At 43.8% G+C, this 27,628-nt stretch overlaps 2 protein-coding genes across 8 annotated transcripts in view; one reads left to right on the top strand and one right to left on the bottom strand.

Moving 5' to 3' along the window:
• Nucleotides 1–20,172, top strand: part of FANCD2 (FA complementation group D2) — a 69,707-nt gene extending 49,535 nt beyond the window's left edge. For 4 of the 7 annotated variants that reach the window (XM_012471902.3, XM_012471895.3, XM_064362010.1 and 1 more), the window contains 13 exons: nt 591–719; nt 837–955; nt 4,524–4,634; nt 6,160–6,290; nt 7,159–7,252; nt 7,535–7,657; nt 9,144–9,237; nt 10,321–10,392; nt 11,702–11,740; nt 12,787–12,861; nt 13,991–14,065; nt 15,384–15,530; nt 16,602–17,227. In XM_012471902.3, the coding sequence (XP_012327325.2) occupies nt 591–719; nt 837–955; nt 4,524–4,634; nt 6,160–6,290; nt 7,159–7,252; nt 7,535–7,657; nt 9,144–9,237; nt 10,321–10,392; nt 11,702–11,740; nt 12,787–12,861; nt 13,991–14,065; nt 15,384–15,530; nt 16,602–16,850 (1,458 nt within the window). In that variant the 3' untranslated portion in view covers nt 16,851–17,227. Of the gene's footprint in view, nt 1–590; nt 720–836; nt 956–4,523; nt 4,635–6,159; nt 6,291–7,158; nt 7,253–7,534; nt 7,658–9,143; nt 9,238–10,320; nt 10,393–11,701; nt 11,741–12,786; nt 12,862–13,990; nt 14,066–15,383; nt 15,531–16,601; nt 17,228–19,438 lie in introns of those variants that run through there. The other 3 variants (XM_064362011.1, XM_012471900.3, XM_012471908.3) reach the window with 3 other exon arrangements.
• On the bottom strand, nt 813–26,814 carry FANCD2OS (FANCD2 opposite strand). Its single transcript, XM_012472004.2, has 3 exons — nt 26,581–26,814; nt 22,056–22,631; nt 813–1,026 (listed from the first exon to the last, which is right to left on the bottom strand). Exon 2 carries the CDS (start codon nt 22,621–22,623, stop codon nt 22,099–22,101), a length of 525 nt encoding a protein of 174 aa, XP_012327427.1. The 5' UTR covers nt 22,624–22,631; nt 26,581–26,814; the 3' UTR covers nt 813–1,026; nt 22,056–22,098.
• Between the last annotated feature and the right edge of the window lie 814 nt (nt 26,815–27,628).

Below are 27,628 nucleotides of genomic sequence, written 5' to 3'. Positions count from 1 at the left end.
TCACTCCTGTAACCCCAGCACTTTGGGAGGCCAAGGTGGGTGGATTGCTTGAGCTCAGGGATTTGAGACCAGCCTGGACAATGTGGTTAAACCCCATCTCTACAGAAAATACCAAAACTAGCCATGCTTGGTGGCATGTGCCTGTGGTTTCAGCTACTCAGGAGGCTGAGGTAAAAGGATTGCTTGAGCCCAGAAGTTCAAGGCTGCAATGAGCTGTGATTGTGCCATCGCACTCCAGCCTGCGTGACAGAGCAGAACCTTGTCTCAAAAAAAAAAAAAAATTATAAGGAGTCTATTCTACATTTGTCAACCTAAATAATTTCTACTTTTATATGACCCTTATCTGATTAGTTACGACAGATCTATGTCTCAATCGAACACTGTTCCTACTCTTCAGAAGCCAATTTCTCAGTTATTGGGAAATAGAGCAGGATTTTTATCCCTCTATCAGAATATAGTCATAGGTGAACAACTCATTTTTCCCATCTGCTCCTACCTAGTGACACAGGTGACTTGACTCCATTGCAAACCCTTAGTTTCTGAGAAGCTATCCAGCAGTGTCTTCACCCATAACTCTGAATTTATTATAGAACAAAGGAAGCCGGAATATTGGATTCTCACATCTCCGTCTGAGATCTGCCCAAGAAATTGTTCGTTGTGTTTTTCAACTGCTGACCCCAATGTGTAACCATCTGGAGAACATTCACAACTATTTTCAGGTCAGAAGCTTAGACTTAGAAGCGACTAAGTGAATATAAGATTTCATTTTTGGTTGAGAAAAAGGAAAATGAGGATAATTACTGAAGCAACTATCCTAAAATCATTTTTATTTTTAGTGCTTAGCTGCTGAGAACCATGGTGTAGTTGATGGACCAGGAGTGAAATTTCCGGAGTACCACATAATGTCTTCCTGCTATCAGAGGCTGCTGCAGATTTTTCATGGGCTTTTTGCTTGGTGAGTATGTGGGAAGTGTGGAGAGAAATGAGTATATACTTGCTTTTACTTGACAGTCAGTTACCAAGGCACTGAAATGTAGAAAAGAAAGAAAAGGCTCAAAAACCTTATGTAAATATGGTGCTTTAATTTGGGGGGAGTGTTTTTGTCTATATTATTTCATTTGATCTTGTACCCTCTGAGTCCTTTGGAGCCACTATTGTTAACCCATTTGACAAATTAGGTTACTTGCTGATGAGCTCACGTATAACAAATCTGGCCATCTGATCCTCGATCTAGTTTCCTTTAGCATGCTTTAATTCCAGATTGTTTGGTTACGAGCTGAACACAGTGTAAGCTGGGCTATTTCATGATACCTTTGTGGAAACAGTGAAACTCGAGGGAACTCTAGAAAGGTATATGGCCTTTGGAGAGAGGAAAAAAAAAAAAGAAAGGAGGTGGAAGGCACAACATGGACAAAAACAGAACTAAGGGAGGGGTGCCCCTTAAATACTTTTGTTCCTCAGGGACAGGCTTTGGGCTCTCTGTTCTCATTATATAAGATTTCTGGTCAATTCTGCCCAAGCTTAAATTTAGCCAAAATTTATCTTCTGAGCTATAGGCATTTATATGCAACTGCCTACTCAACACCTCCTTAGATGTGTCATTGACACCTCAGACTCCACATCCAAAATGGAATGTGTCATCCCTAGCACACTCCTTCAGCTTTGCCTGGCTTAGTAAATGGTACCACCAGTTGCCTAAAGCAGAAACCAGGAATTATTCTTTGTCCCTCCCTCTGTTCTCCACCATCTTTTTCCCACGTCTGATTCCTGTTGATTTTATTATAAATAGCATCTAGATAGTCATCTGTCCCTGTTTCTCCACTGCTTCCAGACTCCCATCATCTCTCAACCTGGCTTGGGCTAGGCTCACACTTGACCTCTCTCAGTCCATTCTTCACATGGCAGTAAGAGTGATCTTCCTAATACAAACCCAATTTGATCCTATCCCAATTTTGATTTCTGATTGCTGTTAGATTTTTCTTGAGTTTTAACTCTCTTACCTAGCCTCTAGGTCTTCTTCTGACTCCTGCTATTCCACTTACTGTCTTACACTCTGCCTCCAGCGTCACCAAGTTAATTTTAGCACTCTATATAACTTTTACGTGGGAGGCTTTGCACATGTTCATTCTTCTGCCAGGACCCCACTCTTCTTGATCCACAACTTTTTCTCTCTCATCACATCTCTTGAGATCTGGACTTAAGCATCCATCCTGCCTCTCTAACCCCCAGTTCTCTCCTAACACTCTGGTATCCATTTGTGATAAAACTTATTTCGTGATAAAACACATTTTATTATAATTACTTGTTCATCCAGTCTTTCCTGCTAGACTGTGAGCTCCATGGAGGCAAATATCTGTCATTTTTATATCCTTAGTACTTAAAAGCAGTGCCTGACAAAAAATTTGAACAGTTTATCAAGGAGACTTATAGGTGGCTAATAAACATGTGAACAGGGCCTGACATGGTAGCTTATGCCTGTAATCCCAGCACTTTGGGAGGCCAAGGTGGGTGGATCACTTGTGCTCAGGAGTTTGAGACCAGCCTGGGCAGCATAGTAAAACCTTGTCTCTACAAAAAATACAAAAATAAGCTGGGCATGGCTTGAGCCTGTGAAGCAGAGGTTGCAGTGAGCCGAGATTCCAACACTGCACTCCAACCTGGGCAACAGAACCAGACCCTGTCTCAAAAAAAAGAAAAAAATTCTGGGCACCATAGCCCAGGAAAGTTAACACAGAAAATAAACCATCTCTAAAAATTATAAAAACAAAAAATAAAATAAATACATGAAAGGATGTTTATTATTAGTTATTAAGGAAATGCAAATTAAAAACACAATGAGATAGCATAACACACGCACTAGCACAGCCACATTAAAAAGACTTAGCGGCCGGGCGCGGTGGCTCACGCCTGTAATCCCAGCACTTTGGGAGGCCGAGGCGGGCGGATCACGAGGTCAAGAGATCGAGACCATCTTGGTCAACATGGTGAAACCCCGTCTCTACTAAAAATACAAAAAATTAGCTGGGCACGGTGGTGCGTGCCTGTAATCCCAGCTACTCAGGAGGCTGAGGCAGGAGAATTGCCTGAACCCGGGAGGCGGAGGTTGCGGTGAGCCGAGATCGCGCCATTGCACTCCAGCCTGGGTAACAAGAGCGAAACTCCGTCTCAAAAAAAAAAAAAAAAAAGACTTAGCATGCCAAGTGTTGGTGAGAATGTGGAGCATCTAGAACTCTCATATACTGCTAGGGAGACTTTACAATGGTATATCCATATTGGAAAATAGTTTGGTAGTTTCTTGAAAAGTTAGGCATGCACCTACCAGGTAACTCACCTATTCCATCCCTAGATATTTACCCAAGGGAAATGAAACCATATGTCCACTAGGGTCTGATATAGGAACATTTTTAGCAATTTAGCCTGTGGTTTTACATAGTATATTCTAAACTTGTTTCCCATCATCTTTTTTTTTTTTTTTTTTTTTGAGACTGAGTCTCACTCTATCACTCAGGCAGGAGTACAGTGGTGTGATAGCAGCTCACTGCAACCTCTGCCACCCAGATTCAAGTGACTCTTCTGCCTCAGCCTCCTGAGTAGGTGGTGTGGTAGTGTGCATCTGTATTCCCAGCTACTTGGAAGACTGAGGCAGGAGAATCACTTGAACCCAGGAGGCGGAGGTTGCAGTGAGCCAAGATTACACCACTGCACTCCAGCCTGGGCAAGGCTGCACTCCAACAGAGCAAGACTCAGTCTCAAAAAAAAAAAGAAAACAAAAGTTGTCACTATGATCTACACATGTGCTGATGGGGCCTGGCCAAAATGATGGTCTGGGATTGGAAAGGAAGGAACAATATGAAAGGTAATCCAAAGATAGAAATGTCAAGCTTTGACTCATTAATGTAGGAGAAGGGGTAAGTACCACTATGGGCTGGATGTTGTTATAGCAGTTTGACAAAATTAATCCTATGTTTTTGAAGAAGACTACACATCTCTAAAATGTAAGCTTTTTGCCCTTGAAAATAAACTTGAGGAAAGATTACTTTGGATGCACTTCAATTTCTAATCTGATACTTAGAGCTGTGATTGAATTTGGTACTTCAGTACTTTCTATTTTTTTTTTTTTGAGACAAAGTCTCACTCTGTTGCTGCCGGGCTGGAGTGCAGTGGTGCAATCTCTGCTCACCACAACCTTCGCCTCCCAGATTCAAGTGATTCTTCTGCCTCAGCCTCCTGAGTAGCTGGGAGTATAGGCACGCACCACCACGTCTGGCTAATTTTTGTATTTTTAGTAGATACGGAATTTCACCATGTTGGCCAAGATGGTCTCGATCTCTTGACCTTATGATTCGCCCCCCTTGGCCTCCCAGGTGCTAGGATTACAGGCATGAGCCATGGCGCCTGGCCTCTCAGTTCTTTTTTCAAACTGATGAACTATTGATGATACAGACTGGAGGCCAGGATCCTTAAATACTGTCCAAGTAGTTTTCCAGAAACTGAGCTAACCCCTCTTACCTTGACTTCCTTAGGAGTGGACTTTCTCAACCTGAAAATCAGAATTTACTGTACTCAGCCCTCTGTGTCCTTAGTAGCCGACTAAAGCAGGGAGAACACAACCAGCCTTTGGAGGAACTGCTCAGGTGAGTCAGACTGCATAACCAAGATTGTTGTCCCAAGAAAATCCTAGGAACAGGATTGGCAACTTTCTTTAAAATAACCTGGGTGTCTTTCAGTAGTTGTAAAGGAAATTATTTTCAGTTATTCTCCTCATATGTGAGCTTTCTCATCTATGTATTCTGATAAATCTTGAAGTGTTAGAAACCTTGAATAATCAGGCTTAATCTTCATGCATGCATCAGCCCATAAACAGCCTTTTCAAGTAATAATGGTGAAAACATTGACCATCAAGAGTTGAGTAATCAACTCTTGATTTACTGTCTCCCAGCAGGGATGGGTAATTAGGCAACAGCTAGTTATCATTAATAGCCTGTTTCTTTCCCCTTGTCTTGTAGGAAGACCTTATATGGCTGAGGGGTAGGCATGAACAAGGGAGGTGAGATGATCTCAGGGGCATGGCTTTCAGCTGCCTCTCCCTTCTGTCAGAGTGACTTGGTTCTTCTCTCACTTCCCTTGATATCCTAGACCATCGCTGGGTCATCAGTGCTTATCATCCCTGTCTATAGGTCAGGACCTTATTTCTTTCCTTCTTTTTTTCTTTTTTCTTTTTTTTAGAGAGAGTCTCACTCTGTCACCCAGGCTGGAGTGATCTCGGCCCACTGCAACCTCCACCTTGTGGGCTTAAGTGATTCTCCTACCTCAACCTCCCAAGTAGCTAGAATTACAGGCACATGCTGCCACGCCCTTCTAATTTTTATAATTTTGTAGAGATGGTTTCGCCACGTGGCCAGGCTGGTCTCTAACTCCTGAGCTCAGGTGATCTACCGGTCTCAGCCTACGAAAGTGCTAGGATTATAGGCCTGAGCCACCATGCCCAGCCTTTTTAAATAAAAAACCCAGATTTTTTAAATTATTGGCCGAGTCAGTGGCTCACACCTGTAATCCCAGCACTTCGGGAGGACAAGGCTGGTGGATTGCCTGAGGTCAGGAGTTCAAGACCAGCCTGGCCAACATAGTAAAACCCTGTCTCTACTAAAAATACAAAAAATTAGCTGACCATGGTGGTGCATGCCTATAATCCCAGCTGCTCGCGAGGCTGAGGCAGGAGAATCGCTGGAACTCAGGAGGCGGAGGTTGCAGTGAGCCGAGATCGCGCCATTGCACTCCAGCCTGGGCAATGAGAGCGAAAATCCATCTGGGAAAAAAAAGAATTTTTTTTCAGTGTATTGCCTAAGGGTTTAAAGAGCAGATAATTTATCTAGGGTTGTACGTATTAGCATGGTGTTTGGGTTTCTTGGCATACGTGACCCCTTCAAGGCCAACATTCCATTCATGGGACAATCTTCTGCTCTGGCTTTTTCCATACAAAGATACGGTTTTCTTCCAAGATCCTTGAAAAAGGTTGATACTAAAGCACCTGAAAATAAGGAGGATTGTGATTAGGCCATCAAACACTGAAAAGGGACCTGAGCATATCATGTGGATTTAAGTATCTCTGTAATACATAGGATACTATTGCATTTGTTTGTTTTTCTTGTCTCCTTACAGCCAGAGCTTCCATTATTTGCAGAATTTCCATCAAAGCATTCCCAGTTTCCAGTGTGCTCTTTATCTCATCAGACTTTTGATGGTTATTTTGGAGAAATCAACAGCTTCTACTCAGAACAAAGAAAAAATTGGTGATGGGCCCAGATCCTTTTTTTTTTTTTAAATGAATAGGATTAATATCTCACACTTGTAAACTTGGGGCTTCCCAGGACGTTTTTACATGTAAATCCCCATATAACCTTGGACAGGCCCTCTTGCTATACCAAGAAGGTCATTTTCCCAGAACAACCTGACTCATTTCTATTAACATTACTTAGTCTGAATTTGGTTAGACAAGCTATTCAGATAGTTTTCTCTTTGGCTTAAGTTTAGTCATGTTCTTCCTTTCTAAAAAAAAAAAAAAATTATCTGAGACATTTAACAAAAAGAGATATAAACCATGAAGTTAAAAAGTAGGAGTAAAGAGGAAATCAGGGTCAAGTGTAAAAGAAATACTAGCCTCTTCCCTGGGCTTTTTCTTTAACTGTCTTTTATTATAGCTCTTAGAATACAGCTCATCCTAGTTGGCAACACATCAGAAAGCCAGATAAAAATGCAAAACAAACCTTTATGTTTCCCTATTGATTAAAAGGGGAAGGTTTGGTCTGAATCTTGGAAGTGACCACTGCTGTTGGCCAGCCCAGGAGGAACAAGATTGGCCTTCCCACTGCCCAGCAGCATTCCTTTTCTCTGTGTGTCTGTATTTATGTTCATGTTTGCATGTTTCAGAATGGGGTTGGGGTAGGACATGTTGGGCCTTAGACAAATGAGTTTATGTCTGACAAAAGGGCCAGTGGAGCAGGAACATGACAGCTTTTTATAAATTGCCTGTTAGACTGGGGACTTCTTAGTAAATCTAAACTAATAATCCCTTTGACCAATAATCATCTTGTAAAAGCCTGAAAAGCAAAAGTGAGGTCAAGTTCCCATATGTAAATTTTTTTTTGTCTTTTCTAACAGCTTCCCTGGCCAGACAGTTCCTCTGTCGGGTGTGGCCAAGTGGGGAGAAAGAAAAGAACCACATCTCTAATGACCAGCTCCATGCTTTGCTCTGGTAAGATGTTTGGTTTCTTCCAATGAGCCAAATAACCTTATTCTATTTTGCTACTGTTGTTTGTCAGAGACTGACAAATGACCTTTTTTAGTGGGAATTTGAAAACACTGGTAGGTTAAAAATGAACACAATTTGGAATACGTGGATCTTAAGATTCTCTAGTTCTGTTTTATACCGTTAGCTACTGCTTACTGTTAATTCAGATCATAAAGGAATTAGAGGAATCTGCAGTTGTTTTCTGCTTTGTTAATCAATGGGTCAAACATTTGACTCTCAATGCAGTATCTACCTGGAGCACACAGATAGTGTTCTGAAGGCCATAGAGGAGATTGCTGGTGTTGGCGTCCCAGAACTGATCAACTCTCCTAAAGATGCATCATCTTCCACATTCCCTACACTGACCAGGTAAGGGAGTTATTTCCTCCAGTTTTTTCCGTAAGATAGAATCATACTCAGGCCAGGCACAGTGGCTCACTCCTGTAATCCCAGCACTTTTGGAGGCTGAGGCAGGCGGATCACCTGAGGTCAGGAGTTTGAAACCAGCCTAGCCAACATGGTGAAACCCTGTCTCTACTAAAAATACAAAACTTAGCCAGGCGTGGTGGCACATGCCTGTAATCCCAGCTACTCAGGAGGCTAAGGCAGAAGAATTGCTTGAACCCAGGAGCAGAGGGAGGTTGCAGTGAGCCAGGATCATACCATTGCACTCCAGCCTGAGCAACAAGAGCAACACTCTGTCTCAAAAAAAAAAAAAAAAAAAAATCATAATCACACTGTCCAGTGTTTGTAGCTTCCAGGCAACTGCCTTACTCCTCCTCATCTAATTCTGATATACATGGTAGATATAATCATTCATTCAATAAAGAGAGCCTGCTATGCATTCCATTCAAGGGCTGTCAGCTAATACATGTGAGAGGACCTTGGTGGGTTTTTGGGGGTGAGTGGGTGGGTGGGTTGGTTGGTTTTTTGTTTTGAGAAAACTCTTGTCACCCAGGCTGCAGGGCAGTGGCACAATCTCGGCTCACTGCAACCTCCGCCTCCTGGGTTCAAGTGATTCTCCTGCCCCAACCTTTCAAGTAGCTGGGATTACAGGCACCCGCCACCATACCCAGCTAATTTTTGTATTTTTAGTAGAAATGGGGTTTCACCATGTTGGCCAGGCAAGTCTTGAACCCGGCCTCTGGTGATCTGCCTGCCTTGGCCTGCCAAAGTACTGGGATTACAGGCATGAGCAGCTGCGCGCAGCTGAGAGGACCTTGTTGAGGAATGAATTTACAGTCTTCAAAGGCAATGAACATTTAGGTTTAGTCTCCAGACTTCTCCTATCCATACTTTAATCCTTAAATTTGAGATTATTCCAATATTTTAACCATCTTGAGAACTGGGTGATCACATGTATGTCTCACTTAATGGGTTTGTGTCTCAGAATACCAATAGTTATCTTAACACTTGTAGCCTTTTCAGTTTATAAAGCACTTTCATTTTATCTCATTTGATCCTTTGATAATTCTGTGAGGTTGGTATCATTGCCCCTATTTTATTGCTGAGGAAAATGAGAGCTAGGGAACTTCTCAAGCTTACACATGCAATAAAATAGACATAGAACCAGGACTCAAACTCAGATCTTCTCACTGTTGCTTCACTGCTTTTTCCATACGACGACCATACTACTATACTACTTCCTTTCATAAAGTTAATTCCATTGTTTGACAGGCCATCTTCTTAGGCTTACTACTGAATCCTTTCCCCTCCCCCATCCTCTTAGAAAGGACCCTAGTGAAGGGACATTTAGAGAGGTAGGAAAGGAAGCTACTTTTGGTTCCTGATTCTTCCCAGTTAGTTCTAAGCAGTATATCATTATGTGGGCACGCATGCTTTTCCCCTCTTCTAGGCATACTTTTGTTGTTTTCTTCCGTGTGATGATGGCTGAACTAGAGAAGACAGTGAAAAAAATTGAGCCTGGCACAGCAGCAGACTCGCAGCAGGTGAGTAAGATATAGCCACCCCAAGAAGTAGACTCTGGATTACTTGGAAGTTGCTGATTCTTCTGTTTCTTGGGTCCAAGTTTTCTCCCAAACTGTTTTTTGTTTTTGTTTTGTTTTGACTTCCTGAGATTTAGGATTTTTTCCAAAGAGTTCCTGGTTTAATTTCCTTTCCCTCTAGTTGGAGGTGAGGAATGGGCTCTCTTTTCCTTGGCTACTGTTCATTTTGCCTCCTGCTAACTGGCATGAGGTAAGTCAGCCTGTTTGAGATACTGTGTATCTTGGCAGCCTGCTAACCAGAATGGTGCTAGACTAGTAACAAAGGGCTAGCATAGGGAAGCAGAGAAGCTATAGCCAGTGTATGTTTTTTCTTTTCTTTCTTTTTTTTTTAAGACGGGGTTTCACCATGTTGGTCAGGCTGGTCTTGAACTCCCCACCTCAGGTGATCCGCCCACCTTGGCCTCCAAAGTGCTTGGATTACAGGCGTGAGCCACCACGCCCGGCCGGTTTTTGTTTTTTTTTTTTTAAGACAGGGTCTGAGTCTGACATCCAGGTTGGAGTGCAGTGGTACTACCTTGGTTCACTGCAACCTTTGTCTTCTGGGCTCAGGTGATACGCCTACCTCAGCCCCCCGAATAGCTGGGACCGCAAGTACACGCCACCATGCCCAGCTAATTTTTCTATTTTTACTAGAGGTGGGGTTTTGCCGTGTTGTTCAGGCTGGTCTTGAACTCTTGGCTCAAGAAGTCCTCCCACCTCAGCCTCCCGAAATGCTGGGATCACAGGCATGAACAACTGCACCTGGCCTGATAGCCAGTATGTGTTGCAAAGGCTTTTACCTACTTGGGAATTGCTGAAGAGGAAACTTTTTAGAAAGTCTGTATCTATGAGGTATTCTAATGTTACTACAACATGTGCAGGCCTCAGAACCATCTTGTGGATGCACTGGTGCTACATCTCTTTGGAAGGATAATTGGCTTAAATCTCAGAATAGCTAAGTAATTCAAAAACTATATCTTAGTGGGAATACGGTAAGGGAAGTATTTGGCTGAGACTCAGAGGTGCCCATATATTTGGCTGCTCCAGATTCATGAAAGGAAGCTCCTCTACTGGAACATGGCTGTTCGAGACTTCAGTATCCTCATCAACTTGATAAAGGTTAGTATGGAGGCTCCTTGACCCATCTCACCAAATCACTACAGAAACCAAGTGTCCTGGCTTGCAGAATGGACTCTCCCTGCCCCTCTTCCCACTATTCCTTGGGGCCTGATCTCCCTGAGTCGTCATCTTCCTTTGTCCCCCTACTCATCCTGGATAACCCCTTTTCTTAGTAGGCATTTTTATTATTATTATTATTATTTTTTTTTTGAGATGGAATCTCACTCTGTCACTGAGGCTGGAGTGCAGTGGCCTGATTTCAGCTCACTACAACCTCCTTTTCCCAGGTTCAAGCGATTCTCCTGCCTCACCTTCCCAAGTAGCTGGGATTACAGGCATCTGCCACCATGTCTGGCTAATTTTTTGTAGAGACGGGGTTTTATCATGTTGGCCAAGCTAGTGTTAAACTCCTGAGCTTAGGTGATCCGCCCACCTCGGCCTCCCAAAGTGCTGGGATTTCAGGCTTGAGCCACCACACCCGGCCAGTAGGCATTATTTAATGACTCTTTCTGTCTATAATTCCCTCACTTCTTCATCTTGCCTTGGGTCATCTATGATCTGAGTACGTATTCCCTCTTCTAATCCTGAATGCCCTTGATCTTCTTTAAACACGCTGTACTCTCACCCACTGAATCATGGTTTTGCTCCGCTTATGCCCCCAGCCTGAAGTGTCCTTTCTTTCCCACCTCCACCTCTTTCATGCCCTTTTTTTCTTTTTCTTTTTCTTTTTTTTTCTGAGGCAGGGTCTCACTCTGTTGCCCAGGCTAGAATGCAGTAGGGTAATCACAGCTCACTTCAGCCTCAACCTCCTAGGCTCAAGAATCTTCCCATCTCAGCCTCTGGAGTAGCTGGGACTACAGGCATATGCAGCCACACCCAGCTAATGTTTTATTTTTTGTAGAGACAGAGTCTCATTCTGTTGCCCAGGCTGGCCTCGAACTCCTGGGCTCAAGTGATCCACCAGCCTCAGCCTCCCAAAATGCTGGGATTACAGGCATAAGCCAGCATGCCTAGCCTCATTGAGTCTTTCGTAAGTCTTCAGATCAAGGTTTTGGACTTTGAATAATGCCATCTTCTCAACACCCCCAGTTAGAATCAGTTTGTTTGTCTTTGCTTGTCTCTTTCTTTTCTTGAACTTCAGTTGTGATGATTACTTTATTCTGCTTTGTAATATTAATTTAAATGTTGACCTCCCTCCATTTTAGAATTCTCTGCAGAACCCAAAGCTGTGCTTTGTGCAGTGGGAAAAAGGCTGGAGTGCCCAAAGGAGCAGATCTCAGTCTTGGTTTCTTTTCTTTCATCTCTTTAGGTATTTGATAGTCATCCTGTTCTGCATGTATGTTTGAAGGTGAGAGACTTACGGGGCCCTATTTCATATTTATTCTTCCTGTGGATCACTCTAGAGAGGACCTCAGCTGAGATAAATTCCTCAATATCTTGCCCATATGCCAGAGTTTCCAGAATCTATGCCAGTGTAGGGGAGACAATGAATACATTTTTCCACCCTAGATAGATGATTGGAGAAGCCAGTTTTCCTATGAATTTGAAAACTTTTGGTAAGAATCTTAGTAATAGGAGGAATGGCTTCAAATGGAATCAAAAATCCATTTTACATTCTCCAAATAAACCTTTTGAACCCTTCTCAATTTGTTTATATATATATAAATAAGAAAATAAAAGTTTAGGAGCAGTAGTTACTTTCCCTGCCATTCCTTATTAGGCAACATGGAGGAAAGAGGAATGGATGATTCTTTAAAGTCTGTGTGGTGGCCTTACAAATGTGGGATCTGATATTCTGATAATTGCAAACTTCTCTTTCGTGGGAATAGCCTGTATTAGCCCTAGATTTGATGGGAAGCCCAGTCGGAATGTTATGGGGAGAATGCTACTTCCCCACTCCTGAAGTTTCCATTCAAGTGGATGGCACCCCATTCTTGTTATCTACTGGTCTCTCTCTCCCTTGTTACTCTATCCTGTTTAGTGTGGGAGATGGGTGAGTTGGAGAGTGGAGTGATTTATCTGATTGGGAAATTTGGAAATTGGTCATTTGCTTCCTTAGCTTTACCCAGTTTTTCCCTCTTGGGAGTAAGTTACCCTCAGATAGAGCTCCCCTCTACTCTGTGTTCTCACTCCTAAGCTGAGCAAGTTCCCTGTCCATTGACCGTATCTGTGGTAGGTAAGTCTGCCTAATTCTAGGGCTTAATTAACATGCCTATTTGATTTTTGTGTTAAGTTACGTTCTCCAAATAAACCTCTGGACCCTTCCCAATTTGTTTTTTATATATTTAAATAAGAAAATAAAGCCCTTGGGCTGGATGAGGCTGTTCTGCCTCAAAAAGGGGCCTTCCAGTGAGAGACCTCAGCTAGAGATAACAGTGTGTCTCTCTTCTTCAGTACGGACGTCTCTTTGTGGAAGCATTTCTGAAGCAATGTATGCCGCTGCTAGACTTCAGTTTTAGAAAACACCGGGTAAGAGCTAAAGCAGACAACAAAGATAGGCACTGAAGAGTTGCTCAGAAGATATGTCCATGGTGACTCCTGGGTGAGGCTGGGAGTGTTCTACCTGGGCTCCTCTGGTCTACTTCAGCTACAGCCAGAGATGCCCAAATGGGACTGAATATTCCAAAGTAGGCTGAACTACTGAGACCCACTCTGGATCAGACCCACCTTTCTACTTCTCCAAATCTGACGGTGGTTTTCCTTTTAGCATGATTTTATTGTGCTACTGTGCTCTCAGGATCTCATGTATCAGTGTGTCATTTGCTTATTCCTTTATGCTTCTGTAGATTAAAAAAAAAAAAAACTCATTTCTGTCATAAAACCCTTTGCTGGGGCCGGGCACGGTGGCTCACGCCTGTAATCCCAGCACTTTGGGAGGCTGAGGTGGGTGGATCACGAGGTCAAGAGATCGAGACCATCCTTGTCAACATCGTGAAACCCCATCTCTACTAAAGATACAAAAAATTAGCTGGTCATGGTGGCGCGTGCCTGTAATCCCAGCTACTCAGGAGGCTGAGGCAGGAGAATTGCCTGAACCCAGGAGGCGGAGGTTGCAGTGAGCCGAGATCACGCCATTGCACTCCAGCCTGAGTAACAAGAGCGAAACTCCGTCTCAAAAAAAAAAAAAAAAAAAAAAAAACCCTTTGCTGTGGTAATGAACAGTCTTGACACATTTTTAACCAGTGACAACCAGGACTAGAGTGCTGAAGTAAGGACAGAACCAGATCATTTCCAATACATATTTAACAAGTTGAACAAAACATCATCATATTTGGTTGATCCCTCATAGCTCTGAAAGAGAAAGGGGAGGTGTTCTTTTATCCTAATGTCGCAGAAGGGAAAACAGACATGGTAACCTATGTAAAAGTAAAATGCAGGTCTTACAACTCTCAGATTTATACAAGGGACAGAAGTGGGAGAGTTGAGAATAAGAGGTAGCCACCATTCCTCCTACTTGAGGGCCAAATTAAGATGATTATCAGCATAGGCTGGAACCTGCAGAGTTTATCCTCTTTGGAGCTTTTGATTGCAAGGGTATCTTGCATCTGCGATGAAATCAGGACATTTCATAGAGCATGTATAAATTTATCGGTTATAGGAAGATGTGCTGAGCTTATTGGAAACCTTCCAGTTGGACACAAGGCTGCTTCATCACCTGTGTGGGCATTCCAAGGTAAGAAGGGGAGCAAGTCCTATCAGCAGCCTACCTTTTGACTTACTTTTGGCTTAATCTGCAGTTGTTATTGGAGTATCCATGGGCTACTGTCCTGCTTCCTTTATATCTGGGAATGTGTCTGTCCAGAGGCAGGTTTTTGTGTGTGTGTGTGTGTGTGTGTGTGTGTGTGTGTGTGTGTGTGTGTGTGTATAAAACCAAAGGCAGTTTATTCAGAGTGAGTCCTTAGTTGCTGCTTGAGATTGGGCAGTCCTCTAGAGGGGAATTTCTGCATCTGAAATGTGACTCACACTCCAAAGCTCTTTTTCTCCTAGAAACTTCCTGGGTGAGAGAAATAGAATGCTGGTATATGTTTACTTCTGCACAGTCCTCTAGGTGGGAAATCTGTGTTATAAGTGATGACTCTGCAGGAAGCAGGAGGTGGCTCTAAAGCAGCCATCTTTAGAGACTTTCATCTGTGCTACTTTCAAGGAATGCATCTGTGTTTTATGAGAACATCTTAGCATTAAAGGATTTTTCCACTTGAAGCCTTCTTATAGTTGATGGAGTATTGTCACATTTTGTCTGAATGAACACAGAACCTGAGAGTTCTACAGTCACTGGCAAACCAAATGATTCTTCAGTCCAGTTTCTGTTACTTACTTTCTCCCCCTATTCTTAAATTTAGAAGGTGTTGAACAGTGATTTTTTTTTTTCTTTTTGAGACATAGTCTCGCTCTGTTGCCCAGTCTGGAGTGCAGTGCATGGTCTCGGCTCACTGCAACCTCTGCCTCACAGATTCAGGTGATTCTCCTGCCTCAGCCTCCTGAGTAGCTGGGATTACAGGTGCCCTCTACCACGCCTGTCTAATTTTTGTATTTTTAGTAGAGACGGGGTTTCGCTATCTTGGCCATGCTGATCTTGAACTTCTGACTTTGTGATCCGCCCGCCTCAGCCTCCCAAAGTGCTGGGATTACAGGCGTGAGCCACCATGCCAGGCCGGAACAGTGAATTTTTAAGGATTCTCTTAGTTAAACAGTGCTACTGTCTATTGTTTATTATCAGTATAATATATATTCAAGGACATTTTAGGTAAATTCATTAATGATCGACCAGTAAGAGGAACTGGAGGTGTTGGTAGTATGTTTTCTCAGCTTTCAATTCTTTAGCTACCATTCTCTTTGGATTGGTCTGCCAAACTATTCCTGTTTGATGGAACATACCTTTGGCCCGTATTGGCAGGACTTACGTTCTTATTCAATGTTCAAAAGTTTCTATAGGAAATGTGAAGGCATGATAATAAACTCACAAAAGATGGATGTTATTTGTTTCCATCCAGATTCACCAGGACACGAGACTCACCCAACATGTGCCTCTGCTCAAAAAGACCCTGGAACTGTTAGTTTGCAGAGTCAAAGCTATGCTCACCCTCAACAATTGTAGAGAGGCTTTCTGGCTGGGCAATCTAAAAAACCGAGACTTGCAGGTAAGCCTTGGGTCCTGCCAGTGACAATCCCCTACTGTCATTCTTTGTGATAACATCAAATGGTATGTAAGGCAGGCTGCACTCCTCATCTTAGGCAGGAAGGCACCAAAACATGCCATTGATATAAACAGTGGCTCTGAAATAGAGGAGCCAGAGCAATACAAACCTCTCTCCGTAGCCAGAGGGGCTCCTTTAAGCCCCACTGAGGGTAGATTCATAATAACATTTTTTGTATAGGGACAAACATTTCTTTTGTTTAGTTATTTTTTTTGCCTAAGCCAGTCTGTCTTATTCCTGAAATTACAAATTAATCCCTAATTTTAACCTAATGAGCATTTCTAAGGTTTTTCACTTGTCTGATTAGCTGAAATCTTGTGTTATTTATGCTACTACTTTGGAGTTACAGCATTTTTCAGATAAGGTAGTATAAGCCCTTTTCTTTCATGCTTACAACATCTGCGTTTTCTAGTAAGTTATATGTGAAATATATAAAATAGCACCACAGAGAATTAGCTTCCTTTCTTCACATCAGCCTTATGAGGTAGATACTCTTGTTTCTGTGTGTAAATTGAAGCTAGAAGTTAAGTAATTTACCTACTGCCATTCAGCAATAAGTGAGCGGAGCCAGGGTTTGAGTCCAAACAATCCTAATCCAGAGTTAATGTTCTTAAACCACTTCACGGTACTGTCCTTTAGCCTCTGCATGGCCATTCGTGGTTGGTGTGATGGTGCTTATATACCTTAAGGTATTTGGGAAATTTTAGAACTGTGTTCAGCAACAACTTAAGAGTCACCAATACAATCTAGCCTTGTAAAATCTAGTGTGATACTAGCATACAAAGATGAACCTTTTGTTCCATTATTTATTGTGTCAGAGTCACAGGCATCTCAGAAACCTGGAGTTGAGTGTCCCTCCTCTAGATACTGAATCACAAGTTGGTATCCATGTTTGACTGTGTTTGGAATGACTAGAATATCTTCCTTTGTATTGCCTATAAACTCAGCCTTCTCTCCTGATCCCTAAATGTGATCATTATAACCCACCATTTTTCTCTGTCCATTCACATTTAGGGTGAAGAGATTATTTCCCAAAATTCCCAGGAGAGCACAGCAGATGAGAGTGAGGATGAGGTGTCATCCCAGGTCTCCAAGGGTAAAGCCACTGAGGTATCTCTGCAAAAGGCACCAGAGTCTGGCACTGATGGTTGTATTTTGTTAATTGTTCTAAGTTGGTGGAGTAGAACTTTGCCTACTTATGTTTATATCAAATACTTCTATCCCATTTTCATTCCCTCCATAAAAGCTTCTGTGCTTATATAATTTTGTGGGACCCAGAAAAAACAATCACACAATCTTAGAATCATTCCCGAGTATCTCAAGTTATGGCATTTATTATGGAGTTGACAATTCTCTACATTATAGCCTCTCATTTTCCATGAATTCATATCTGAAACCATTTTAGAAGGGAGAAAAGAAGTCATCAAAGTATTTACTGAGTGTTGAGAAGAATGAGTTAAACCATTTAAACACATTTGAAACATACAAAAATAGAAATGTGAAAGCCAAAGCACAGAGTCAGAAGCTAACACCTTAGAGAACTGAAATAAAAATAGAAGTTCTTACTCTTTTTTGTGGTACAGATGCTTTTGAGAATTTAAAGAAAATTAAATAAAAATGTATACATGGCTGTCACAGTGGCTTATGCCTGTAATCCTGGCACTTTGGGAGGCCAAGGCAGGAGGATTGCTTGAGCCTGGGAATTTAAGACCAGGCTGGGCAACAACATAACAAGACCCTATCTCCACATAAAATGAAAGCTGGGCATGGTGGCTCATGCCTGTAATCCCAGCACTTTGGGAGGCCCAGGTGGGAGGATCATGAGGTCAAGAGATCGAGACCATCCTGGCCAGTATGGTGAAACCCCATCTCTAGTAAAATAGAAAAAAATTAGCCGGGAATGGTGGCGCATGCCTGTGGTCCCAGCTACTCGGGAGGCTGAGGCAGGGGAATCACTTAAACCTGGGAAGTGGAGGTTGCAGTGAGCCAACATGGTACCACTGCACTGCACTCCAGCCTGGCAACAGAGTAAGACCCCATCTCAAAAAATAAATAAATAAATAAAATTAAAAATAAAGCCAGGCGCAGTGACTCATGCCTGTAATCCCAGCACTTTGGGAGGCCGAGGCGGGTGGATCATGAGGTCAAGAAATCGACACCATCCTGGCCAATATGGTGAAACCCTGTCTCTACTAAAATTACAAAAATTAGCTGGGCATGGTGGCACGCACCTGTAGTCCCAGGTACTTGGGAGGCTGAGACAGGAGAATCACTGGAACCCGGGAAGCAGAGGTTGTGGTGAGCCAAGATTGGTCCACTGCATTCCAGTCTGGGCGACAAAGCGAGACTCCATCACAAAAAACAAAAAGTGTACGTTTATAAAATTTTGTTACAATTCAGGTAGGTTACAGACACCAAAAAGCTCAGATTTAAGAACCACTGCTGTGGGGCCTCTCTGTAATACAATTTGAGTCTGATGCAGAACGATCATTTAATATGAAAAGTCGGGCTTGGTGGGGTGGCTCCCACCTGTAATCACAGTACTTTGTGAGGCTGAGGTGGGAGGATTGCTTAAACCCAAAAGTTCAAGACCAGCCTGAGATCTCATCTCTACAAAAAAAATTTTTTTGGACTAGCCAGGCATGGTGATGCATCCTGTGGTCTCCCTGTACTCAGGAGGCTGAGGTGGGAGGGTTGCTCAAGCCCAGGAGGTGGAGGCTGCAATGAGCCATCATCACACACCAGCCTGGATGACAGAGTGAGACCCTGTCCCAAAAAAAAGTCCTTTATTTACATGGTCTCCAGTTTTGTTTGTTTAATATACCCCTTCTACCTTTTTCTCAGAGAATTTGAGGCAGACAATATCCTTAGTTTGGTACTTTAAGCAAATCTCTTGTACTAGAATTTTAAGCCAGACAATTTTGTGCTGGATTCCTGTTGAGATGCACCAGCACTACTACTACCACTACTGCTGCTACCTCTTCTTCTTCTTCACTACTTCTTCTTCTTCTTTTTTTTTTTTTGGTTGCTACTGTTGTTGAGATGGAGTCCCACTCTGTCACCCAGGCTGGAGTGCAGCAGTGCAATCTTGGCTCACTGCAACCTGCATCTCCCAGCCTCTGAAGTAGCTGGGATTACAGTCATTTTTCTCTGCGCCTGGCCACACCAGCACTTTTAATAAATATTTCATTCTATATTGAATGCCCACTTTGTTCCTGTGTCATATGCATGCAGTAGAGCTGGAGGACCATGGCTTATTTAAAATTATGCAAATTGGGCCCAGCACAGTGGCTCACACCTGTAATCCCAGCACTTCGGGAGGCCAAGGCGGGTGGATCACCTGAAGTCAGGAGTTTGAGACCAGCCTATCCAACAAGGAGAAACCCTATCTCTACTAAAAATACAAAAATTAGCTGGGCGTGGTGGCACTCGCCTGTAATCCCAGCTACTTGAAAGGCTGAAGCAGGAGAATCTCTTGAACTTGGGAGGCAGAGGTTGCAGTGAGCCAAGATCACCCCACTGCACTCCAGCCCTGGGTAACAAGAGTGAAATTGTGTCTCAAAAAATAATAATAATATATCCTGAGAGTGACAGTGTAAAAAAAGAAAGAATAATAATAAATAAAATTATGCAAATTGGTTAGGTTGCAAATGGCATCAATCAGTATTAAAATGACCAATCTCCCCCTCTGGTATTGGCTTACAGTTCCTGATGTCAAGAAGAACAAATTTATTTACAAATGGTTTAAAGTCTATCATTAGTTTTAATAGTGATAATAGTACAGTTGTGTATCCCCTGGGAGCTGTATCACCCAGAGCAGTGACCTAAAATACTTACTTGTTCTCCCTTAGGATGGTGAAGAAGAGGAATTAAGTGCTGGAGAAAAGGAGCAAGATAGTGATGAGAGTTCTGACGACTCTGATTAGACCCCAGACAGATTTTTGTCCCCTTCTGTTTCTCTGCGAGCCTCTGACCTTTTGTGTTTAGAGTTTGAAATCCACTGTTTGCCTTTCTTACTGGAAGCATCGTATTTTGTTCCCTTTTTTTTTTTTTAGACAGAGTCTCACCCTGTCACCCAGGCTGCAGTGCAGTGGTGTGATCTCAGCTTACTGCAACCTCCACCTCACGGGTTCAAATGATTCTCCTGCCTCAGCTTCCTGAGTAGCTGGGACTATAGGCACACGCCACCACACCCAGCTAATTTTTGTATTTTTCGAAGAGACGGGGTTTCACCATATTGGCCAGGCTGGTCTCGATCTCCTGACCTCATGATCCACCCGCCTCAGCCTCCCAAAGTGCTGGGATTACAGACGTGAGCCACTGCACCAGGTTCTATTTTGCTCTTAAAGTGGGGGCTTTATTAACTTAATTGTGGACATCATGGATTGTCTAACATCGTCACAATCCCTGGATCAAGATTCTAATATGGCATTATTTATTGGTTTGGATAAACCCAGCCTTGCTACACTGCAGAGTAAAATATCTTGAGTCATTATTTTGGACTTAGTGAGCTAGTTTTGAAACTGATTTATTCTAGAACTTAGGCTTGTACCAGTTTTACAAATAAATTCTGTTCTAAGTTCTGCCTCAGCTGCCTCATTTATCTTTCTGGATTTGCTTCATTGTTCAAGGATTAGGTGAAGTTGAATTGAGATTTGTGCAGAGAAATTATGGAGACTGGTGCTAACATAGTTCTGCCGATTAAAATCACGTCTCCTATTGTAAGAACCAACTTCATTTGAGATGAGATATATCTGATCTTTCTGGAAGATTGACTTGAACTTCTTTTTTTTTTTTTTTTTTTTTGAGACAGTCACTCTGTCGCCCACAACCTCTGCCTCCTGGATTCAAGCAGTTTTGCCTCAGCCTCCTGAGTAGCTGGGACTACTGGCATGTGCCACCACACCCTGCTAATTTTTGTATTTTTTAGTAGAGACGGGCTTTCTCCATATTGGCCAGGCTGGTCTCGAACTCCTGACCTTGTGATCCTCCTGCCTCGGCCTCCCAGAGTGGGATTACAGGCATGAGCCACCACACCTGGCCAACTTGAACTTCTTGTCAATGCCCAAAGAAAGTCAAAAGGAATGTTTTGGCTGCTTTAAAAAAATTTTTTTTATTGGTGTGTTAGTGTAATATCAAAAATAAAAAAGCAGCATCACACTCATGTTGACATTGTACATAAAATGTTTTATTTCCCTATTCTGAGTTATACCTAACATAAGAATGCTACAAAGGCCACGTACAGTGGTTCATGCATTTAATCCCAAACACCAGGGGGTTGCTTGAGCCCAGGAGTTCTAGACCAGCTTGGACAACATGGTAAAGCCCCATCTCTTAAAAAAATAAAATAAAATTAGCCAGATGTGTTGGCCCAGCTACTCAGGAGGCTGAGGTAGGAGGATCACTTGAGCCTGGGAGTTTGAGGCTGTGGTGAGCCAAGACCGTGCCACTGCACTCCAGCCCAGGTGACAGAATGAGACCTGTCTCCAAAAAACAATGCCACAAAATTACTTGTAGTTTATTAGAAATAGAACATTAGGAGTGCATTTCAGCTAAAATGGAGACTCATGAGTTCCATGTAGCCTATCAGAAAGCCTAGTTTCAGTGCTGCTACCAAGATTTTTCTTGCCAGGCTATAAGTATTGTTTAATATCAGTATTTCTACCCACCTTTGTACACTCCAGTATCCAGTGGTATTAGGGTATGGTTAGTTAGGAGTTTTTTTTATTATTTTTATTGTTTTGGTGGGGGGAGGTTTTTTGTTTGTTTGGTTTTGGGTTTTGTTTTTTGAAATGGAGTCTTGCTCTGTTGCCCAGGCTGGAGTGCAATGGCATGATCTCGGCTCACTGTAACCTCCACCTCCCAGGTTCAAGCAATTCTCCTACCTCAGGCTCCCAAGTATCTGAGATTACAGGCACCTGCCAGCACACCCTGCTAATTTTTATATTTTTAGTAGAGGCAGGGTTTCACCATGTTGGCCAGGCTGGTCTTGAACTCCTGAGCTCAGGTGATCTACCCTCCTTGGCCTCCTAAAGTGCTAGGATCACAGGAGTAAGCCACTGTGCCCAGCCGGGAGGTTGTTTTTAAACGAATCCTTGACCTATATATAGATTTTTTTTTTAACATCCTCTGGTACATAGAAATCCATACATCTTTCTTCTCAGCACCCCTTTCCCCCGCAAGTCATTGTGGTCTCAGGTGTTTACATGAGTTCACACTAGGCTCATTGGTTTACATTATTTCTTTAATGGTTAGCACATGTACATGTCAATGCTAGTTTGACTCAAAATGGTTCAACTTTACAATGGGAATTTTCTCCCTTGTTCTATATCATTGGTCCTTTTTTGGAGGGGAAGGGATATAAGGGGCTCCTGAATCACCACTGTCTGACAAAAGCAAGACGCGTGGGGCAGTGTCACAGTTTCATTTACGTGGACAGGTTTCTGTAAGCTTCAGGTACGTACATACCAAAGGGCATGGTATGAAGAAATGGGGATCAAATGAGGACCCTTTACTTGGAGTGCTGCAAGGCAAAGGTGCACTTTTTGTAAGTTGCATACAGCAAGAGGATAGAGCGCAGCATCTGTTTGCACATAGTCACTGTCATCTGAATTTGAGGCTCCTTAAGTCCAATGGGCCACTGGTGCTCCCTGCTAATGATTTTGCAAAAGGCTGACTTGTCTGAAACTCTGAAAGTCCCAGTCTGCTTTGGTGGCTGAGCTGTGATAACCCTGCCAAAGACGGAATCTACTCCACTGAGGCGTATGGGCTGGGGCTTCCTGACCAGTCCTTTGTTCATGTTTCGCAACTCTGATGTGTGGCTGGGTAACTTGGGACTCAATCCAGATTCCAGACTGTCTAGGACTAGAGTGACCTCTTGAAAGCACAGCTGCACTTCTAGGTCAGATGGTGTGTGTGGGAAGCAGGGGGAGGCCCTAAAGGGGTGTTTGGAGGAAGGTGTAGGTGTTGTATGCCGCAGCCATTGAAAGCTCTCGTCCAGTGGGGTCCATGGTGACCAAAGCTGGTATCCTGCCATTGACAGTCCTAAAGGAGAGAAATCAGAACATGGAATTTCCCTAGCATACTTTTCGTGAGGGTATGGCTTTTCAAATTCCCATCTCTGTCTTACTATTGACATAAACTTAGTCTGTAGTTCCCATGAATAGATTCCAACAGGTGTTAGGATATTAATTCTTTTTTTAAATTTATTTTAAAAAAGACAAGGTTTCCCCATATTGGTCAGGCTGGTCTTGAACTCCTGACCTCAGGTGATCCGCCTGCCTTGGCCTCCAAAGTGCTTGGATTACAGGTGTGAGCCACCACGCCCAGCTGGATATTAATTCTTAATTTTTTGAGACAGAGTCTCACACTCGGGCTGGAGTGCAGTGGTGAGATCTCAGCTCACTGCAACCTCTGCCTCCTGGGTTCAAGCAACTCTTCTGCCTCAGCCTCCTGAGTAGCTAGGATTACAGGCACTCGCCACCACGCCCAGCTAACTTTTGTATTTTTAGTAAAGACAGGGTTTCGCCATGTTGGCCAGGCTGGTCTCAAACTCCTGACCTCAGGTGATCCACCCATCGCGGCCTCCCAAAGTGCTGGAATTACAGGCATGAGCCACCACACCCAGCCTGGGTGTTAGTAATTCTAATAAGGGAAGTAGGGAACGATTACAAGTATTGAATCTGGCCACTGCTATGTGTACTAAAACTTACTTTTTCACAAGCCTTTGGAAGTAGGTCTTAACCTATTTTACAGATGAGGAAATGGATTTGTCTGAAATGAATATCCCAGTCCACTGTTAGGACCTATGCTGTGTTGTTCGCTGCTAATGACAGAATCTGTATCTTCTAGGGTGACAGAAGCTACTGGGACTTCATGATGAGACCTTATTACTTGAGATTAGAAGAAGCTCAGAAAAGTATGTCTCAAAAATATTTGTGGCCGGGCACACTGGCTCACGTCTGTAATCCCAACACTTTGGGAAGCTGAGGCAGGTGGATCACTTGAGGTCAGAGTTCCAGACTAGCCTGGCCAACTTGGTGAAACCCTGTCTCTACTAAAAATATAAAAATTAGGCCAGGTGCAGTGGCTCACACCTCTGATTCCAGCACTTCGGGAGGCTGAGGTGGGTGGATCACGAGGTCAGGTGTTCAAGATCAGCCTGGTCAAGATGGTGAAACCCCATCTCTACTAAAAATACAAAACTTAGCCGGGCATGGTGTCAGGAGCCTGTATAATCCCAGCTACTTGGGAGGCTGAGGCAGGAGAATCGCTTGAACCAGGGTGGTAGAGGTTGCAGTGAGCTGAGCTCAAGCCACTGCACTACACCCTGGATAACAGAGTGAGACTCCATCTCAAAACAAAAGTACAAAAATTAGCCAGGCCTGGTGTCGCACACCTGTAGTCCCAACCACGTCTCGGGAGGCTGAGGCATGAGAATCGCTTTAACTCGGGAGGTGAAGGTTGCAGTGAGTCAAGATCGCACCACTGCACTCCAACCTGGGCAAAAGAGCAACACTCGGTCTCAAAAAAAATTTTGTGAGGTTCTCAATGTATGAACTGTGGACTAACAGCTTCAGCATCATTTGGGAACTTGTAGAAATGCACGTTTTGGGGCCCCACCTCAGACAAACAGAAACAAACTCCAAGTGGGGCCCAGCAATCTGCATTTATATAAGCCCTCTAGGGGACTCTTGCATTGTCTGTTATGAGAATTTCTTATGCTATTCCTTCCAATCAACTCCAGCTTTCACTGTTCATTACTGAGATCATCTCCTGGCCCAAATGCCCTCTGTATTTTCTAGCATAAGGGAGCAACTTGCAGACCCCTGGGCTATTTATATACTACCTCAGAAGAGCTACACCAGGCTGGGCATGGAAAACTTTTCCAAAGTCCAGTCAAAAAATTGTGAAAGATTTTTGTTTCTCTAGGTTTGGGTGTTTTTTTTAAATTTGTTTTTCTGTTTTGTTTTCCATCTATGGAAGACCTACTGGTTCCATAAGACCTTAATTTTCTTTTTCTTTTGAAGATTAAAAAGGGCTGTGAGGATATTGCTAACTCAAAATTTATCTGAGTAAAATTCGAATTTTCCATCATTCTCCTTCAACATTGCCAGTATATAAGAAGTTTTACTGAATTCAGAAGCCAATTTTTTTTAGCACCTACCTTTTATGTTAATGGGCATAGCAGGTCCCCTTTCTTTCTAACCAAGTGTATTTCTCTGCTCCTTCTTTTCCCACAGAAGATAGAAGCAGATAGATCCCATCCTATCCAGTAATTGCCCCAGAAATACTGTGAAAATTTTGACACTTTCACCACCGTTTGTGAGATAGAAAAGTTCATTTTAAAAAAAGAACTATTGGCTGGGCACAGTGGCTCACGCCTGTAATCCCAGCACTTTGGGAGGCTGAGACAGGTGGATCACTTGAGGTCAGGAGTTTGAGACCAGCCTGGCCAACATGGTGAAACCCCGTCTTTACTAAAAATACAAAAACTAGCTGCGTGTGGTGGTGCACGCCTGTAATCCTGGCTACTCAGGAGGCTGAGGCAGGAGAATCACTTGAACCCAGGAGGCGGGGGTTGCAGTGAGCCATTGCACCCCAGCCTTGGCGACAGAGTGAGACTCTGCCTCATTTAAAAAAAAAAAAAAACTGTTGGTGACATTTCAGACCAGAAGACCTGCCCCTGATAATGCTTAGTATAGGGAGATTTGTTGATTTTCTCCAACTAGTATGTTTCTTGTGATCTATGCAGGCTCTTTGCAAATTACTAAGTGTTCAAATATCTGGGCTGTTTTAGAATGAGAAAGGGACAACCAAGGGACCGTTATCTATTCCAAACAGCTTGTGAAAGGCTTCTGGTGCTTGATATCTTGACCTTCAGAGCACACCCAAGAGAGGGACTACTCTGGTACACCACCATAACAAGGTGTGTAGAAGGTATGAATGCTGCTAAGCATATGACCAAAAAAAGTATTTAATCCCAGGATCCTTTTCTTGCCACATCTTCTTTTTTTTTGGAGACGGAGTTTCGCTCTTGGAGTGCAATGGCACGATCTCGGCTCACTGCAACCTCTGCCTCCTGGGTTCAGGCAATTCTCCTGCCTCAGCCTCCTGAGTAGCTGGGATTACAAGCACGCGCCACCATGCCCAGCTAATTTTTTGTATCTTTAGTAGAGACAGGGTTTCACCATGTTGACTAGGATGGTCTCGATCTCTTGACCTCGTGATCTACCCGCCTCGGCCTCCCAAAGTGCCGGGATTACAGGCGTGAGCCACCGCGCCTGGCCCCTCTTGCCACATCTTCTAAGAGGAAAGAGAGGCAGAAGTAAAAGGCTTTGTCACAGCCGAGAGCGGTGGCTCACCCCTGTAATCCCAGCACTTTGGGAGGCCAAGGCGGGCGGATAACGAAGTCGGGAGTTCGAGACCAGCCTGAGCAACATGGTGAAACCCTGTCTCTACTAAAAATACAAAATATTAGCCGGGCATGGTGGCGTGCACCTGTAATCCCAGCTACTCAGGACGCTGAGGCAGGAGAATTGCTTGAACCCGGGAGGCAGAGGTTGCAGTGAGCCGAGACCGGGCCATTGCACTCTAGCTTGGGCAGGAAGATTGAGACTCTGTCTCAAAAAAAAAAAAAAAAAAGGGCTTTGTCAAATGTGGCTCAGGCCTGTAATCAGCACTTTGGAGGCCTAGGCAGGCGGATCACTTGAGGTCAGGAGTCAGTCTAAATATTCGGCAGGACCAACACGGGTCGGGAGGGCTTCTAAACCTAGGGCCCTGCACCACTTTGCACAAAGTTTAAAGATGGTTCACCCCATCCCCACCGCCCAGAAGTCACTCTAAACTACTCCAGAAGGGCTTGAACCTACGAACTCTGCTCAGGCTGCTCTATAGGTCCCAGATAGGGAACACCCGATTCTCCTGGCCAAAAAGTTTTCCCCTTCACACCGCACTTCCAGTTCCAAGGAACCCCATCTCTTGATTTCCCCACCTGGGAAACCCGGCAGGCGATAGCGCCAAAGTGCAGCTGAGGTCGTGAACTGTAAATGGAGATCCCTAGGGTTCGGAGCTGCCCAAAAGAGTGCGAGAGCCTCCCACTCCCCGCCAGAAGAAGGGATCCCTACCCGGGGGCAGGGGCCAGACGGTTCTGGCTGAGGCGGAGGAGACGGTGGGAACCCCAGCCCAGCCCCACCATCCAGGCCCGGGGTTCACGGGGCTGAATTCTGAGGGTCGCACGCTCCACAGTGGCGGCCGCTGTTTCGTGGCGCCCTTTCTCCGCCTGGCGCCTGGCAACCGCCTTTATGACCCAGGACCGCGGGGGAACCTGAGCCGAGGCGCCCTGCTGGGAGGCGTCAGGGCCGCACTCCCCTCACCCACCTCATTGGAATGTCTTGTCCAGGACTCGGGCTTCAGGAGGGCTGGTTCGAATCCTGTCCCCTCCATTGTCCTCCTCCCCACCGCGCCACACCTGTGTGCCTTTGATCAAGTCACAGAGAACAGGCGACCCCTATTTTAAAGGCTTTGGTCAGGGGTCTGCATAAAAGTCCCAGGACCTGTAGTTAGTGTTAAAAATTAGTCCCAATTCATCACACTCTGCTTAGTGGGTACTCAGGCAGAGTGACCCAGCGCCCTACCAGATTTTGTTGTTCTATTTGAATGATCCCAGTGCAAGGAAAGAGAATTAATAAATATTCACCTATCAAGAACAGGAGAAAATGCACATCTTTCCTTGATTTTCAGACAGAACACCTTTCTCAGCCTTCTAATTAACCTCAGAGCACCTGTAATCCCAGCTATCTGGGTGGCTGAGATGGATAGACTGCTTGAGCCCAGGCGTTCAAGACCAGTCTGGGCAACATAGCAAGACGCCTGGCTCAAAAAGAAAATAAAGAATCTCAAAAGAATGATTTTGTCTCATTCTTACAATGCTGAAATACTGATACTTTTGCTGTATTAGTAAAGGAGTGATTTGACAACTTTGTAATTATCACTTAAAATAATGACCCTGGATGGCTGAGGGAAGGGAGGAGTCCTCCCAG

This window comes from Aotus nancymaae, unplaced genomic scaffold, assembly GCF_030222135.1.
Source record: "Aotus nancymaae isolate 86718 unplaced genomic scaffold, 86718_ANA_hifiasm-v0.15.2.pri h1tg000046l, whole genome shotgun sequence".
In the NCBI taxonomy this organism is placed as follows: Eukaryota; Metazoa; Chordata; class Mammalia; order Primates; family Aotidae; genus Aotus; species Aotus nancymaae.
This window is presented reverse-complemented; position numbering and strand designations above follow the sequence as displayed.